Source organism: Lytechinus variegatus, chromosome 3 (assembly GCF_018143015.1).
Source record: "Lytechinus variegatus isolate NC3 chromosome 3, Lvar_3.0, whole genome shotgun sequence".
Lineage (NCBI taxonomy): Eukaryota > Metazoa > Echinodermata > Echinoidea > Temnopleuroida > Toxopneustidae > Lytechinus > Lytechinus variegatus.
Window position 1 is genome coordinate 44,367,012 of NC_054742.1, and position 18,132 is coordinate 44,385,143.

The following is an 18,132-nucleotide window of genomic DNA, read 5'->3' on the forward strand; positions in this document are numbered from 1 at the left end:
TGAATGCATCAAATTTAGATTGCTTGCCACCCTCTTATTTCAAAGGATGGTTTACAAAAGATATAGACTAATGATAAAAAATTAAAGTGCATAAACTTAGGTAAAAAAAAAGAATGATTGGGAGAAATGGAGACATTTTAATTTGACATCATTCTCTGTCAGGTCTGTGGGGGGATAAAAAAGGTTTCTATCCTCATTCTTCGTTCCTAAGTGTCAAGAGAGGGAGCGTTGTGGCCCAGTGGTTTAGTCTCCAGACTTTGAAACAGAGGGTCGTGGGTTCGGCAAAAAATGTATCCACTTTGTGCCGCACCCGACCCAGGTGAGGTAAATGGATACCTGCAAGGAAGAAATTCCTCGAATGCTCGACCGCCCGATCAAGGTAGCCGTGCTTAAGCCGGGGTAATGATAATAGCAGGGCCCGCTGGGAGAACATTTTTCGGAACTGAAGTGGATACCCTGTGTAAATATGCCGTTATTATTATTATTAAGAGAAATCTAAGTTTCCTAGATATCCTGGGGCCGTTTCATAAAGGTGTTCGTAAGTTAAGTTAACCATCGCCAATTAATATATCATTTACCACAAGAAAGGATCACCAGTCGTTCTTAAAGTCGCTCTTAACTTACGAACAGCTTTATGAAACCGCCCCCAGGATATCTAGGAAACTAGTAAACCATGGCACCCTTATTCTACTAACTATGATCTTACACCTACAGTACACCTGTGATCCTGTGAGTGGTAGTTGGACGTATGTTGGTGCCGAGGAGTCCGGTACGATATCACATCACACGGAGAGCCTTCACGATGCTGTATTCAGCCAAGGGAGTTTTATTGTCCCTCCTTCTCATTTCATTAATGGAAGACAAACCCTTCAAACAGATGCATTCCAGGTAAAAAACCTGAATATTTTTTTTTGTGTGTGAGTGTGTGTGTGTGTGTGTGTGTGTGTGTGTGTGTGCGTGCGTGTACTTAAGTTTTCATTCAGACGTCAATCAGATAGGATTATTTACGTCTGGACCGCCATTTAACGTCACCATCCGAAAGACGCGACCGGAGCTCGAACCTCTGCATCAATTTGGAACTTCATCACGTGGCATGGATTACACACCGCAACGCCCAGATAAATGTTATTGGATAGTAGTGTCATACCTTAGCAATATTAATGCTTTAGTTTACTCTATTGAGTGCCAAATCGCAAAGTTCACTGTATATTAATGTTAATCCTTCGGATAAGTTGTCGTATATTCCTAACCTTTTCATATTTTTTAAGCAGGTATTTCTGCATTGATTAATAATAATAGATCATAAGTACAAATTTATAACAATGAAATAACATCAAACGTACAAAATGATCAAATTACAAAGGTGACAATCGTATAGATATAGACATAATTCATGTAAACAATAACAAATAAATTTGAATGCAGAGGGCAGCTATCGTAAGCTGAAAGCTTGAAATAATAGCAGCCAGGGATATAAATACCTCTTTCCGAGCATAGAATGAATTGAACGTTTAATAATACAATCTTTGTCTGTAACCTTATGGTACCAAATCAAATCACTTTCTCAAAAAAAGTATTGAGTAAAAATGCTCCATGCATGAGGGTAATTATATGTCCAACCAACATTGGGCATTTTTATTTATCCAGTGAAAATTTTGCCCATTCAAAGTAATTGCTGCTTATTTTTTTTACCCTATGCTTCCCGCGTTGGTAAATACTGCCCCAAATTGGTTGGACACATAATTACCCTCGTGCTGGTTAAAGTTTATCCAATATTTTGGACGAAAAAAAAAGCCACTTTCAAATTTTCACAACAAATCTACAGGTAAAAAAAGATTAGAGGGTTACTACTCCAATACGTATGTAGTTCGTCATTAACACTTTACCAAAGTTTGAGACAGGTGTAATGATAATTCTAACAATAATCAATAGCTGTAGTAGTGATCATGATAATAATGACAACATGAAAATTCTTATTTACATAAACATTATTAACATAAACAACATCATTTCTATCAAGCTTTTCTAAAGCTATGGTAAATCAGTAATACCATGAATTGAATGTGATTAATTTATTTCCTAAAGCATACTCCTAATCCATAATATTACCATGAATTATAAATGGTTTGAAGTTGATTTTAGAACAATTTCATCGAATACTGAAGACTGAAGATTATTTATGAAGGCAATTATGAATAAGCTACGGTCTGTCATGAATGATATAAGATCGAATCCTACATATATCACTAGTGAAATAAATGTTATTTTTCTCTAACCCTCTCTGGTTTACTTTTTATTTTCAACAGAATGCTTTAGCAGAAGCTGACAGACTCTTTCAGAAGGTTGGGTATAAAAAGGAGGTAAGACGTCTTGTCATGGTTGTACGCAGTGGGTGGGGAGGGGTTAGTTACCCAACAGAACTTTCAGTGAAAACCTCACCGATTTTTTTTTTCAAATATTCATTTTTCTTGAAGAGGTTAAAAAACTTCCGTAGAAATTTACATATGAAATGTATTGTACTCAAGACGGTACATGTAGGTACAGGGATGGGGGTGGGGGGCAATTTTATGATATTTAATATAATTCGATTAAAAAATCATTACCTTGAGGTTGCCTTTACATAAAGTAATTAAAAATTTTATGCCAATTCGGCCTATTTCTGCAATTGGGGGTTTCATTGTATTTGTTGTCTTCTTTCGCGTATATCTCCACAGTTTTCACCTGTTGCTCTGCGTGATACGGTTGGTGAGGGCGTAGGAGATGCAGATCTTATCTGGTTCTTGAGACCACATGAAGCTGCCTATCACATTCAATTTCCGGACGCGGATTACGCAGTTACACGCCCACCAACAGCAGCTGACCACGTGGACAGTGGAATAAGCCAATCACGACCAACGACGGCACCAGACGCCAGAAGGCTGATGGGCAAAGCACCATTTGTACCCAAGAAATACGCGAGAGGTATTCAGCGTAGGTCAAGAAGTGCCAAGGTACATGATGTTGAAAATTCCAACATGGTTCAGCATACGTGTGCCATACTTTGAATATGAACTTCATTAAAAATAATTATGGCCCGTATTCTGAAGTCTGAGTTAACTTATCCAATGTGTTATGGGAAGGAAAAAAAAACCTCCCAATCGCATTAACATTATTATGTTACCTATCTTTATTAACCCTTTCCCCATGTTATAATAATGAAGATAACTATTTTGGTAATAATGTCCTGTGAGTTTTAAATGATTTGAGTATTAAATGAGCTGACAAACTGAACTTGCATACTGTTATAGATACCAGTCATAAGTGGCTATGCACAGTTAAACCACATTTTATAAACCAGAGTTTGAATAAAACCCAAGTTTGTTACTGCACTGACGAAATTATACCAACAAAAATTGCAATGCAGGTTTTCCTCCGAAGTTTTGTTGACGTTTTCATATTTTTTGTTGATTATTTTCATGGTTTTTTTTTTTTTTTTTTTTTTTTTAATTATGTGTTTTATTGGTATTCAAAATCACATATAATCACAATATATTTTCATGGGGTTTTGGCCAGGCAAGGTCACTGTTCCTGTCGAGATCCGACCTTGTGAGGCTGTGATTGATTCGTTCAAAATAATGCTTGCCAACTGAAATAAGGTACTTCTAGTTTAAAAATATGTTTTTAATGTTTTTTTTTATCTTGCATGCTCACACCAATCATTATTTAACAATACTGTAAATATATATTTGTTTGCATTGTATATTTGTGCATTGTATAATCTGGTTTTCTCTTCCCTATCACTCTAAGAAATATTGGGTGAATGTGCTCCATGAGGAATGAGGGTAATTATGTATCCAACACTGGGCATTTCTTTTGGGCATCTTTATTTATCCAGTATGATGAAAATTTTGCCCATTCCAAATTAATTGCTGCTTATTTATTTAATTTACTGGAAAATATTCTTCTTGCATTGGATAAAATCCTGCCCCACATTGGTTGGACACATAATCACCCTCGTGTTGGTAAAAATTTTACAATGTTCGAGGCTTCCATCAATTTCAATCTCCAAGCTTTACATGGCGATATACGATATTTACGATATACATGTAATGTATTTAATATTTTTGAGGTTGTATACATTTTTCAACATTTTTTAAAGAGAACAAATCCTAAGTATGATTTATATTTGACTCAGAAAAATACTCAGATTGTCATTATTTTGATATATAATGCTTGTATATAGTTTGTATTGAAATGTGTAAATAAAATCGAATCAAATCAAATAAAAATATTTCGTGAAAGGCGAAATATACAATATTAGAGATATTAGAGATAATTTTCATTACTTAAAAAGTAAAGCATAGGACGGCAAATGCTTTAATAATAACAATGTAAATGGTTTCAGTGTGTGGTAGTTAATATAAATTATATATGAATTATATATACATTTATTTTCTATATCTACATAAACAAACAAGATTGTGGTTTTGCTTCTATATCATTTATAAACTAATTAAAACGCCAGTGAAGGAATTCAAATTCTAGAAACATGGTGAACTTGACCTAATTAGTATAGGTCAAGTATGCTATACATGTATGTGTATGTATAATGCATGAACTTACGTTTATACAATAAATACGAATTAAAAATTGTGTTTCTTTCATACCAATACGTCAGTATTTTACCCTAAATCTATTACATTTGGGTTGATTTTCAAAAGAACAAGAAATCCAGGCAAACAACAAGTGGTAAAATCGCTAGTCATGAAATAAACCATTAATAATGTTCATAATTCACAAGACAAGTTAATAATGACAATGTGTGAATAATTCTACCTGAAGGCTCATTATTCATAATTGATTTTGGTTGCTGGTCAGACTCGAATGAGGTGTCCTTAGAGTAATAACAAAAAAAATGAATATCTATTTGAAATTGAATTGAAGTATCGATCTTAATAATGCGATTCCAATGCAAATTCTTTGCATTCAATTTTCCACTCCTTTTTTCTTTCACAATTTTTTTTTAATAAATCATAATACCGTGGTAACAATCAGAACATTGAGGAATCTATATCAATTCAGAAATAAATATTTGCATTAAAAATCATTGTTCAAAACAGGTGGCTCTTCATACACTATTGCGTCTAGATGCACAGAGGGTGTCACAGGCTTAATTCACTTCCCATAGACTCTTGTGTTAAAGTGGCACTTTCAAAAAATTCATAAAAAATAAGGAGGAAATTAAAGGGATGAATGTTTACTACCGGTGGACAGGATATATGTCTGACATTCCATATCTGACCAGAAAAGTGTACCTCGACCGGCTCATTTTAAAAATAAATCGGCATTTATGAAGACTACACCTGACAGGATCAAATTCATCACTTAAAATGGCCCTAATTCTTCCGCCAGTAAAAATAGTTCCAAAGTAGTGATATATCTTTCCAATTTGGAAAAAGGAAGTTCAGTAGGTACCCTCCCTAGAATCAGGGTAAGATTGTCAATCGTATTCATTCATTTTTGTCAATCAGCAATATCAAATTTAAAACATTGAGCTATGGGTTGGCTGGAATGAATATTTTTGGCATGCCAATTGTAGTTAGGCCCGTGTGACCAGAGAAAAAAAAAGAGACTGAGGGAGGTGAAGAACAAGAAAGATCCAAAAGAAGGAGGATGGGGGAAGAGGAACTATTGGTGAAGAGTAGGAAAGGCGTATGGGGGGGGGGGGGTAGGTAAATGAATCACGGCAGGGATGGTGACAGTGGTAGAGGAGAGTAGTAGAGGAGGAGAGAGAGGGGGGAGAGGATAGAAAGAGACTGAAATAGAGAGAAAATGGGAGGGAGAGAGAGGGGAAAAAAGAGAGGGAGAGACAGAGAGAAACGATAAAAAGGTGACGTAAGTACGTTCAGTGGAGAAGGGGTATAATGATAGGCCCGGATGAACGGTATTACCAAAACATATAAGATGGGTAAAATTGCATTGATTCTATATACCAAACAGTGTATTATGGACATTTCCACACACGTTCTACAGACAGCATAGATAATGATTAACGAATGAGGTAAGTAATGAATGTTTACGTAACTCCTTCCAGTTCTTTTAAGAGTAGCAATTATTACGTGTGCTGTTTGAGTAGTCCTTTGTTACGTTTTATCATTTAGTCCCCTCTGGCCTATCAATTTTAAGGTTCAAACATTCATTAAAGTGGATTTCTTTCAGTGTTGCTTTAGGCATTTTCGCTATCGGACCGTCCTTATCCTTTGAGCAGATTCGTTATTTGAAATTACACGGTAAGTCCCACAAATATAATTTTCTTTGTATTCGTACACTGTTGGTAGCCCAAAGGGCGTAGGTTTATTACCCCGGGGCCACTGCTATTGCAAGGTAGCCGCGTTATTACCCCGGGGCCACTGCTATTGCAAGGTAGCCACCATGCTCGTACACAAAAGGGCGTATTATGAGGTTTTCACGGTATTTAGGGTGGGGAAACATGACAAAATACTAGTAGGCATATTTTGATTTGATTTATTTTATTTAAACACGGTAAAAAGCCCTCGATCAGCCAATGGCTGGTTTTCAGAGAGGCCGTGCAATATACAAACAAATACAAAGAATAACAAATCATAACAAAGTAAACTAAGTAAAACAAAAATCTATATACAAAAACAAAGTGGGGGGGATGAAACAAAACAAAAATAAAATCAATACAGAAAAAAGACGCAACTGTAACAAACATAAAAAGAAAGTTTGGTAAAAAAGGATAATCAAGATTTCAGGACTTTTTCAATTTCAGATTCAAATGATTTTAAAATTTGGTAAAGTGCGAATACGTTCTGCCAATGAATTAAAATCAATAATGGCAAGATATAGGCTGCTATTTCGTGCAAAGTCTGTTTTGGGTGTTTTTAGGTTTATTATATTGTTTGAGTTACGGAGTGTGTGAGTAGAATGTTTCTTAAGACTAATCCTATTACATATAAAATGCGGTAAAAGCTTATTGAGTAACATAAATATTAATACAAGTGCTTGTTTTTTCCATCTAAGGAGGATTTGTTTAGCATTCATTTTGGTGTATAATGCTGATGTGCTGAACAGGGAATCTACTCTGAGCACAATTCGAATAATAATGGTATAATGGTAAACTAAAATCGAAGGCTGATTACTGGTTAGGGTCCATATTCAAATATATTATGTGCGAGTATAGTGCCCACCTTATATCCATGTTCCTAGCCCGGGGGGGGGGGGAATCGAGATAAGAACAAATTAAATGTGTGTAAAACAACACTTGCTTAGGCCTAATGTATACATGTTCCTTCCTTTATTAAAAAATTAGGGGGGGGGGTCCAACTGCCCATGCCGAACGCAACAGAGGGGGGGGGGCAGTTGCTTCCCCCATAAATTGTGAAACCTACAATTTTATTTTACTGAAAGTTTCCAAAAAAATTACCAAAAGTGTGCACTAATCTTTCAATTTCATTTTAGAAAATACAAAAAAGCCCATATAACAATATCAGTCACTTTGTTCCCACGTTTTCGAGTTTCTTCGAACAGTTTAATGCGTCTTGCCCACTCCCAAGGAAAAAAAATCTGTGTACGGATATGTTCAGCCCCTCATTTTTGCTGTCTCTATACCCACAGCATAATCACTTCATTGCTGCAAAGTGGATCTCATGATAATAGGTTCCCGCAATCTTCCCTCATATCAGAAGTCAGAACCATTTATTATCATAATTTTTTTATCATAGATATCAAAATTCTAATTTATGATCTTAGTAGCCGGGTGGTGTAATTTGACGCAAAGGCTGGAAGAGTTTTCGCGGTCATTGCACAAAAAGCTTTATTTATTTCATGTACATTATGTATGTTAGCCTATATACACTTACACCAAATATGAAATAATGTGACAAAAATACATATTTGCCAACTTTACCGCTTTTGGCGATATTCTACCATTTAGGCATTTCGGCCACCAATCGATTTTTCTTCAGTCCAAGTGGGTGGTTCATAAAGCTGTTCGTAAGATACGAATGACTTTACGCACGACTGGTGATCCTTTCTTGTGCTATGTGGTATCCATATCTAATTGATTTATGACCCAAGAACATGTTCCAGTTGTGCGTAAAGTCGTGCGTAACTATACGAACAGCTTTATGAAACACCCACCCGATAACAGTTATTGATCTCTACAAATTACTACAAAGCGCCAATCATACTTAAGTAATTGGCGAACTGTAACCCAATTGTGTATCCGATATACAGAGATGCGAGGACAAAACCCCTCTCCTTTCCCGAAAAGATACCAATGGGAAATTGGATCTTACTTTTATAAACTCTAAAAAAATGGATGAAAGAAAGAATGTAGAAAAAAAATGATAAAAAAATTCTTCTCGATTTCAATAATAATAGCCAATAAGATGTCTTCCACGGTACCCAATTCGACTGATTACGCTGATGGCGTGCACGACCAATTAGTTCAACTTTATTTAACACTCTGAAAATACCAAAGCTAACCGGTATTTATTTCTGTCGATGGCCCTTGAATAATGAGATTGAACGTTTCAATGACATTAAGTTTGTTTATTTTGCTCTAATATTGAAGAGCACTCTGTCATGTTTTTATTGAATTGTGGGCACAAGTTAAAGGTTAAGTCCACCTCAGAATGATGTTGATTTGAATCAATATAGAAAAATCAGACAAGCACAATGCTGAAAATTTTATCAAAATCGGATGTGAAATAAGAAAGTTATGACATTTCAAAGTTTTGCTTATATTTTTAACAAAATAGTTATATGAACGAGCCAGTTACATCCAAATGAGAGAGTTGATGATGTCACTCACTATTTCTTTTGTTTTTTATTGTTTGAATTATACAATATTTCAATTTTTACGAGTTTGATGATAAGGACCTCCTTGCCTGAAGCACAAAATGTTAAAGTAATGGAATTCCACGTGTTCAGGGAGGAATGAAACTTCATTTCACATGAAAATGACGAGAAAATAAAAATATTTCATATTTCAAACAATAAAAAACAAAAGAAATAGTAAGTGAATGACATCGACTCTCTCATTTGGATGTAGCTGGCTCGTTCATATAACTGCTTTTGTGAAATGAAGCGAAATTTTGAAATGTCATAACTTTCTTATTTTACATCCGATTTTGATGAAATTTTCAGTGTTATGCTTGTTGAATTTCTCTCTTTTTATTCAAATCAAAATTTTTGTTGGGGTGGACTTGTCCTTTAAACAGTGATACGTTTTCGGAGTACAGCTTTATCAGTAGATATCACTGGGTCGGCAATCCGAGGGGGGGGGGGCACAGTTCCCCTACTTTTTGAGACACTGAAAAGGTGTCCTTTTTACGCAGGACCCCCCCCCCCTCACAAACGTGTACTGTGTCCCCTTCACATGAAAATGACACGTTTTATGTGTTATCAAGTGCCATTTCTCGTTAAGGTACCCTTTTTAATACATTAAAGCCCCTCACGATCGTGTTCTATGTCCCCTTCACCTGAGGAGGACCCATTTATGTATGAGAAAGTGCCCCATTGTCTTCTTGTTAGTGCCCTCTCGAATAATTCCCCCTTTTTACCCAAGAAAAATGCCCCCCCCCCGAGCGTGTTCTGTGCCCCTATCACCGGATGACCCGTTTTATGTGTTAATGAGTGCCCCTTGGCCTTTTTATAGGTGCCTGTTCTTCATATCAAATAATTTTTCCTTACAAAGCACTCTTTTTCGTGCCCGACGAGCGCCCAGTTTCTTTATTTAGCGTCCCTTTCCGTTCGAAAAAGTTTTCATTTTATATGATTCTGGAAAAAAACACATTTTAAATTGATGGATTTCACATATCGAGGAATACGAGGCTGTTGCTATCCGAAGCAAAACGCTGCGCAGAGGAAAACGTAAGCATGTTGAATGCTGCTGATATAATTGAGGAGATCTGTTTACCAATATAAAGTGAATTCCTTCAAATTCTTTAGGCGAATTGGGTAGTTAGTCATTGTTTTCTATCATCAATTTTTTAGAACAAAAGCATAAAAAACAGTACTTCATGAAATAATTGGGAACTACCATATTCAGAAATGATATCATTACTTGCACCTTACATTGATATTTATCATGATAGTTTCCAGGCCCGATGGTGTCTTAACCCTAAAAAGACTGGGGGGGCTGATTCAGCCCCCCCCTCAACATTTTTCGCGAGAAGTCCGCCGCGCGAAATTTTTTGACCGCGTCGCTCTCTGACTTTTTACTTTCAAGTCTTGCGCAACTTTTGAGACCAAAATTGTGACCCCCGGGTACGCAGTTCCGAAATTACTCTACATTTCGTAAGTGCATGCAGACCCAAAATTACTCAAAAACGTGAATTTGTGTACAAATCCAATGCAAATAGTGTTTTTAACCAAATTTCATAAATGTATCATTATTTTTCCTTTTACTGCTTAAAATCAATTGATTTTATCTATTTTATGGTAAAAATAAAGTCCCTGACAATTTCCATTGAAAAAACAATTAAAAAACAAAAAGTAAAAAAACAAAGAAATACATAAGAAATTTAGAAAACAATAGAATACATAAGAAAATAAATGTGATGTTGAAATTTTTTAAAAATAAATTTGATAAGATGCCTATCTAGAGTATGTGAAACAAAAATTAGCATTTCAGGGGCATTATTTAATTAATTAGAGCAAACTATGATTTTACGCATAAATTAGCATAATTAATGAGACATGAGATTTTTTTGCAGAATTTGATGTTATAGTTTTGTAGATAATGCCATGGGTAACGCGTATGCCAATTTTCGTCACGATCGCGCGATCGACGGCCGAGATCATAAGGGGGGGCTGAATCAGCCCCCCCAGTCTTCTTAGGCGTCGAAATAGCCCAGTCTATTTAGGGTTAACTCGTACAATTTTGATAGACCAACATTTAAAAAAGAAACCAAAAAAAGGAAAACAAAATGCAGAGTAAGGTAAATGTGTTTCGATTTCTCATCGCTTTAGCCTAAGCTTAGATAATTACCCGCCCCCATCCGTATTTGTATTAAGTTTCATGAGTCAAGTGAATGGGGTAGATAAGTAATTTTTTCATTGTTTAAAGATAGTGCCCTTTTCAAAAGAAAAGGAGCCCTTTTTTTTCTTTGTGCCCCCATTTCAAAATCGCTCCACCGCCCCTGTATCGCTGAAAGTAAAGTTTGGGGGGTCATCACATTAAATGTCAAAGTATTTTCAGACACGGTTGTTAAATGATAATAGGAAATTAAAAATCATGTAAAAACAGTCTGATTCCGTAATTGGAATTAGGATAATTATTTCATCAAAGAAATTACTATTCCACAACAAACCTAAAATAACATAGGTTTTCATTTCATAGGAGAAACCATGTGCTGGAAAATGAATGCAAACTTGCTATCAAGATGCAACTTATGTATCATGTGATATAGCTTTTACACAAATAAACGCAGTTGCCTACTAAGCCAAATATTTTGAGGGGGCACAAGATAGCACATGTTGGAAAATTGGTAAAAAGTCGAGCGAAGCGGGCCAGAAAAAATGGCCTTTTGATATGAAAATGTAATTTGATTTTTACATTATATTCAGCAAATAACATATCACATTTCATTGTTTTCCAATCATTTCATTTCGTTACCTCCTTTATTTTTTGTTATGTTATTTTTCCCTTGGCTGTGGAACTCCCCCCCCCCCGTACGCCAGTGCTTCAACTTAAAGCTTAATTGCCCTCTGAAGGTTACACATGCAGGGTCTTGGGCAGAGCATCCGCTTTGGAGATTTAGCCAAAGTAAACATTAAGAAGCTTTTTACGGTAACCTTTGCCAGCGTAAAGTTTTATTTGATAAGGACATATAGGGGGAAATGTTTAGCTTTTGGCTATGGATTTTTTGTCCTGATTGCCTGAGCCCGGTCGTGTTATTACTGATCCACAATGTGCTGCACTCAACCCAGGTGAGGCAAATGGGTACCGGTAGGAAGTAATTCCTTAAAAAGCTGTGTGCGCTATGAACGCCTAGCTTAGCCGGGTGATATATAGGAGCGCCTTGAGCACCTAATAAGGTGGATATTTGCGCAATATAAATACCCTATAATTATTATTATTATTGTTATTAAGTTTTCCTTCCCCCTTTCTTCATTTTCCAATTTAGCTTTTGTCTCATTCCATTTTACCTTCATTTCCCGCTTTTGTTTGCCATTTTGTCAGTTCTTTCAATTTATTTCCCTTTCTTACTATTCATGCTAATGTATTAGTATTTCGGGATGAATTGTTCTTTCTCACAAAGTTCCTCTTTCCTTCTTTTTCCCGCTTCAGTTACGTTTTCCCTTTTTATTTTTTTTCTTTTCTTAATAGTCTCTTTTTCACTTTTACCTTTCCATTTCCTCCTTTTCCTCCCTTTCCCTTTCTTTCTTTCTTTCTTTCTTTCTTTCTTTCCCCCTTTATCTTGTTCTGCTATTTTTTTCCCGGTGAAATCCGCCACGAGGGCAGCCTGCCCCCTGCCCTTCGCCAGTTACGCCACTGATATCACACATTGAAAAATGAAATCACTTAAACGCTAGAACCATTTTGTTTGAGTTACTAGTTATATTTGTAGTATTCTTCTTAATTTTATTGACACAGTGACACCCTGGCCAATGGGTGACCACTATATAGCATCCTTAATGTAATACTTCTTCCTCTATAACCATTACTAGAATACTAGTACATTACATAATATGGTGGCGAAAAATAACTTTTTTCATAACGTTTGTGCACTGCATTGAAATTTATTTACATATACTCCTTTCCCTAGACTCAACTTATTGAACAAGTCATCAGCGTCTCCATACTTAGAGCCGTTGATCGTGTTGAGAGAGATCGGCCAACCGGTTTCCTTTGGTTACCAGTATGGTGCATATTGCTTTAGCTTTGTTAGCATGCCTTATTTTTTATTCGAAAGAAATTGTACCATGTTGGGAACCCATTGAAATTGTGTTGGACAAACTCTACTTAATGATGTTTCATGAAAGGACTTGTCGGACGTTTTTTCCGACAAGTCCCATTTTATCCGACAGTTACCATAGGAACAGTGCCTCTCAGCCAATCAAAATCATGGAAAGATGTCAGATCTTGACAACTTGTCGGATGAAAATATTGATGAAACGCTCCCATAGAGATATATACTTAATAATTAGTATACATCTCTCTATGAACGCTCGCGCTCCCATCCCAGTTCAATAAACAGAATGACGAAACCGGAAGTGTGCTCTGATTGGTCAGATATTTCATGGAGCCCCAATTAGTTCCCTCTGGCATATTTTCTGCGCTTGTGATCTTCTACTGGGTGCATACCTCTGGAAATTTCAATAAACTACACGTTTTCTCACATTTAGTGATTAAACACCTCGACACTTTCAACTCATGGATATATTTTCTAGACGCCAATGTGAGTATTTTAACATATAAAGTTGCCTTTTTGTAGATACATCTGTTGTTATTTTGCATAAATCGGCTTCCAAAATAATGTCGAAAAAAGTGTTTGTTAAGAGAGAAATTGCATTTTTTAAGTTTTGTGTAATCATGTTTTGCATAAATTACCTCAACGTGTTAAAAATAGTGTTTTACTATGACTGTCAAGGTTGAATGATCTTTTAACAAGTTGTTTCATGCTATTTTTGGGAAAATCCATTAAATTTCTACCAAAAACAGTTCATAAAAATTAGCATATGGGACTACCCTTCATAAGACCCTAGCCAAAGATAAGGAACTGCGCCGCCGGAGCTTTTGGCGGCGGAAACCTTAGCCCACCCTATACTATAGGCGGTTAATTGCAGGGATGGCGCCACCAATGGGTGGAAGCAGTCTTTAGTCTAGCCTAGGCCTAGCCCTAGCCCTAGTTCTAAGTTACTAGTCTTAATCTTAAATCTACTAATATAAAGATGGAAATATCCCATCAGAGATCACTTTAAGACATCAAATTCGATCTGAGTACAATGCTCCTATTTCCAAATGACTGACAGTGAAAATAGTGTAGCTTGGTTGGAGTTGCCACTCTGGGCTTGACCCCCTGGCCCTAATATAGCCCATATTTTTCAAGGGACTATATTAAATTCTGCCCCATGAATTAAAATAGAATAACTATCACGTCAAATGCTTTTTCTATATATTTTGTAATCACTTTTACTTTGCTTCTTTTCCTCGTACGATACCGGCGTCGTGATTACAAAATTTCAATGTTGCGTGTTAGAAGTAGAAAACTGCCCTGCCCCTCTCCGAGTTTTCCAGTTCATTATGTCTTCAGCATCACCTTGTTAATTTTTCGTGTTCCCATATTTATTAGTTACCTATTTTTTCTATATTTTCAGTCTTATTCATAGACTGAGTAAATCAAACCTTTATAATTCTTTACATTAATTTTCAATAAAAAATGGAATTGATCTTTGATAAATGATAATGCCAGAGAAACCAAAATGTTAAAGGGGATCTATGATCAAGCTCTGCACCAAAGAGGAGAAATTACATAATATTCTCAACAATTGCTGTACAAATTAGACTCGATTATTATTTCTTCCAGACAACGGCTAGTTTGCTGAAAATCAATTAATCAGGAATAATACAGATTGCGATAATTGCCAAATCATTGCATGCGCGGAGAGGGAACTCCATGACTGACCTTTGACCGCGCGTATCCTGTTTTAAGTGCGCATGTCGCCACTGTGCTTGAGCACATGCACAGTGCTTCAGATCAGAGTTATCAATAGATAACTCTGCTTGAGCACAGAGATCATAGAGATATATATTATTGATAATATAATATACATCTCTATGACAGAGATACGATCTTACGTATGCTTGAGATGAAATACTGCCATCTTTATTGGGTGACACGACAATTGTTCCTGCGACAATTTCTCCGGACTTCATTTCGTCTAAGATGTAGGGTTAGGGGTGCAATATGGTTTTATGTCAGGGTTAGGGTAGGGTATAGTGTTAAACCAAGGTTGAATTTAATCATTCAATTGGTGTGTGGAATTTAGAGCGGAGCAATTGTCGCCGGAGCAAATGTCATGGAACCCTTTATTCTATCTTCTTCCCTAGGAAATCACATGATGAGAGTTGTGTTTGTATGCCTACATGTTTGCTATATTTCCTTCTGCATTCAAACTCATACAAAATAAGGCATATTCTGTGATGGGATGTAAACAAAAGCGTATATTTTTGAGAAAACGTAGTAAAATAAAACAAACTGATAAAAAGATTTTCGAAAAAAAAAATAGATGAGGTAAATTAAAATAGTGTTTTATTTTATTTTATTTCTGCATTCATGATGAATATGCAACATAACATATACACAGGTAATAAAGATTTTTTTAAAAGACAGATGAGTCTAAAAAAACACAATTTGCCCAAATGACATTATGTTATATGAGGGAGGACTAACGAATATTGTATAAATAGAATAAAGTTTTATACGGAAGAATTAATTTAACTTGGAAATTATCCCAATAATTTTTGAGACGCACATTGTACATGTGTTGATTCCAAGTCAAAGATTAATCTACATGTATACAGTGTGAGTCAGAAAAAATGTTACACTTTTTAAATTAAGTATTTTTTTCAAGAAAATGTGGGATTCGGAGAGAAATTCTAGCATGTGTGGATAGAGGAGATATTCCGTTGTCACTTGGTAAAATTTGTTTCAGTGTTGTTGTTATGGTTGTTATGGGCACAACAACCATTGTTTGAAAAAGTGTCAAAACCCATTTGCGCCAAGTCAGGTGATTACATGTACATGCTGAAACAGAGACAAAAGCATTCACACAAACAATGAGCGTAAAGTTTATGCGTATGTTTATTAATCAAGAAAAATAAACTAGAGAACCAGTAAATCAATGAATCATCTTCATTTAAAAGTTCCTTTTCATTGTCTTTTCGGCCACAACTTGGACAAAGATTCACACCTTCAATCTTCCACATGCTGTCCATTTCTCTCGATGCACTTCTGAGCTCGATGGAGCATTGCTGCCATGGCCCTGCGAAGTGTCTAAATCAAAATCATTCGACAAATAAAGAAGAAGCATTAAATGTGCTTGAAGTCAAAAGTGTACAGCACCCCACCTGCAGATTTTGATGACTTGCAGCAGCGCATCATCAGAGCAACATGTGGAAGATTGAACATGTTGAAGTGAACATGTTGAAGGCGAGAAGCTTTATCCAAGTTGTGGCCAAAATGACAATGAAAAGGAACTTTTCAGTTATTAAGATAATTTATTGATTTACTGGTTCTCTTGTTTATTTTTCTTGATTAATAAACATACGCAAAAACTTAACGCTTATTGTTTGTGTGAAAGGTTTTGTCTCTGCGGATACAGGTAATCACCTGACTTGGCGAAAATGGGTTATGACACTTTTTTCAAACAATGGCTGTTATGCACTCAACCATAACAACAACAATGAAACAAATTTACCAAGTGATCCCACTGAATCCCACATTTTCTTGAAAAATACTTTATTTAAAAAGTGTAACATTTTTTCTGACTCGCACTGTAATTACACTTAATAATTTAGAATGATTTTTCTTTTCTAGAGGGGGAGGGGGGGGGGGGATCAATGTTAATGTAAATCGGTTTATTAATGTTTTGGGAATGGTGTGTGAAATACATAAAATGTGTCTTTTTGTAATTCGGGAAAGTTTATTGGCTCTAAACCAGTTTCATACTTTATTGATTTCACGATTTACGATATTGTTTAATGAATTAAAGTCTTTATGGGAGTAAAATATATTGGTATAATCGGCAAATAAAACGAAGGACAGAATAGAGGTCCTAATAATGTTGTTAACATATAGCAAAAATAAGAGTGAACCTAAAATGGAAACTTGAGAGACACCAAATCGAACTTAAAGAGAATCAGAGTAGCAAATATCAAAATCGATATATTGCCTTCGATTACTTAAACATTCTTAAAAGCATTAGAGAGATTGACCTCGTATTCCGTAATGGTTGACTTTGGAGAGTAAAATGTCGTGGTTCAGTGTGTCAAATGCTTTACTAAGATTGCAAAAAAATGCATACTACGTGTTAAGTCTGTTGAATAATTTTCTTAAACCATATTGATTAGAATTTAGAATATTGCATTTGTTGATGAATTTAGAAAGTCTTGAGTGAACTATTTTTTCCAGATTTTTAGATATTGTTGGAGGTAAGGAAATTGGACAGTCATTACTTATTTCGTAATGGTTGCCTTTTCAACGATTGGATTGACTTTGGCTATTTTGAATAAATCTTGCAAAACACTTTAGATAAAAAGTTATTAAATATTTCAGTCAGAGGGCTAGCAAGAGTGTGAATTATTTGCTAAATAAGAGACATACTGATGCGATAACAACCAGAAGATCTAGATTGTTAAGGGAACGGACAATATTGATTATTTCAGAGGGGCATGTTAGGGTTAAAAATAATTATTCATGACTTGGATCTGAGAGGTAATAATTATGTGTAATGTGCGTTGGGATAATTAATTTTGTTGCAAGCTCGGGCCAAATATTCGTAAAGAAAGAATTGAATGCGTTTGCATAACTTGTTGGATAAAGTTGTGTTTTGTACCTAAAACTTCTTCGATGATTTTCCAAGTTGCATATGTTTATTTTCACGTTGATTTCAATTATTTTCAAGTTGCATTGAAACAAAGATACTCGTGTTCCTTTTGAAGTGGAGCGGACTTATATACTCGTGTTCTGCTTAAAGAGATTCATCTGATTTTTAATACTCTATGATAAACAGATTTTTCAAATTTTCACAATAATTTAGGATTTAATCTTCTTAATTTTCGCTTACTGGTTTCTGAGGGCTTCTTTACACTAGCACTAACTCGCTGTAGATGGGGATAGATCGAGTATAGGCAGTGTGACACTCTAAGAGTGTGAGTCTATATGTCTCCCCGCCGAAATGTGAAGTTCAACTCTACATAATGTACATGGAAGGAAACATTTCTATTCGCGCTTCACAATTAAATTATTTTTGTGAGATATGTATCCTGTACATTATAACAAGAATGTGTTACAATTTTCTCGTTTCAGGTCTCAATATAGGAAAGAAAGATATGTTCTCGCACATTGTGCGGAAATACATTATGTTTATGACCGGGGGGGGGGGGGGGCACTTCCA

At 35.6% G+C, this 18,132-nt stretch overlaps 2 protein-coding genes across 3 annotated transcripts in view; both read left to right on the plus strand.

Moving 5' to 3' along the window:
* LOC121411125 (probable cysteine desulfurase) overlaps positions 1 to 3,447 on the plus strand; it is a 29,303-nt gene extending 25,856 nt beyond the window's left edge. Inside the window, exons 17-19 of the mRNA XM_041603653.1 lie at positions 715 to 888; positions 2,307 to 2,360; positions 2,715 to 3,447. Coding sequence (XP_041459587.1) covers positions 715 to 888; positions 2,307 to 2,360; positions 2,715 to 3,044 — 558 coding nt within the window. The 3' untranslated portion in view covers positions 3,045 to 3,447. The remainder of the gene's footprint in view (positions 1 to 714; positions 889 to 2,306; positions 2,361 to 2,714) is intronic.
* Positions 3,448 to 5,832: 2,385 nt separating this feature from the next.
* LOC121411126 (galactosylceramide sulfotransferase-like) overlaps positions 5,833 to 18,132 on the plus strand; it is a 40,966-nt gene continuing 28,666 nt past the window's right edge. Inside the window, exon 1 of one of the 2 annotated variants that reach the window (XM_041603656.1) lies at positions 5,833 to 6,040. The gene's annotated coding sequence lies outside the window, so the exon portion shown is untranslated. Of the gene's footprint in view, positions 6,041 to 6,086; positions 6,270 to 18,132 lie in introns of those variants that run through there. The other variant, XM_041603654.1, reaches the window with a different exon arrangement.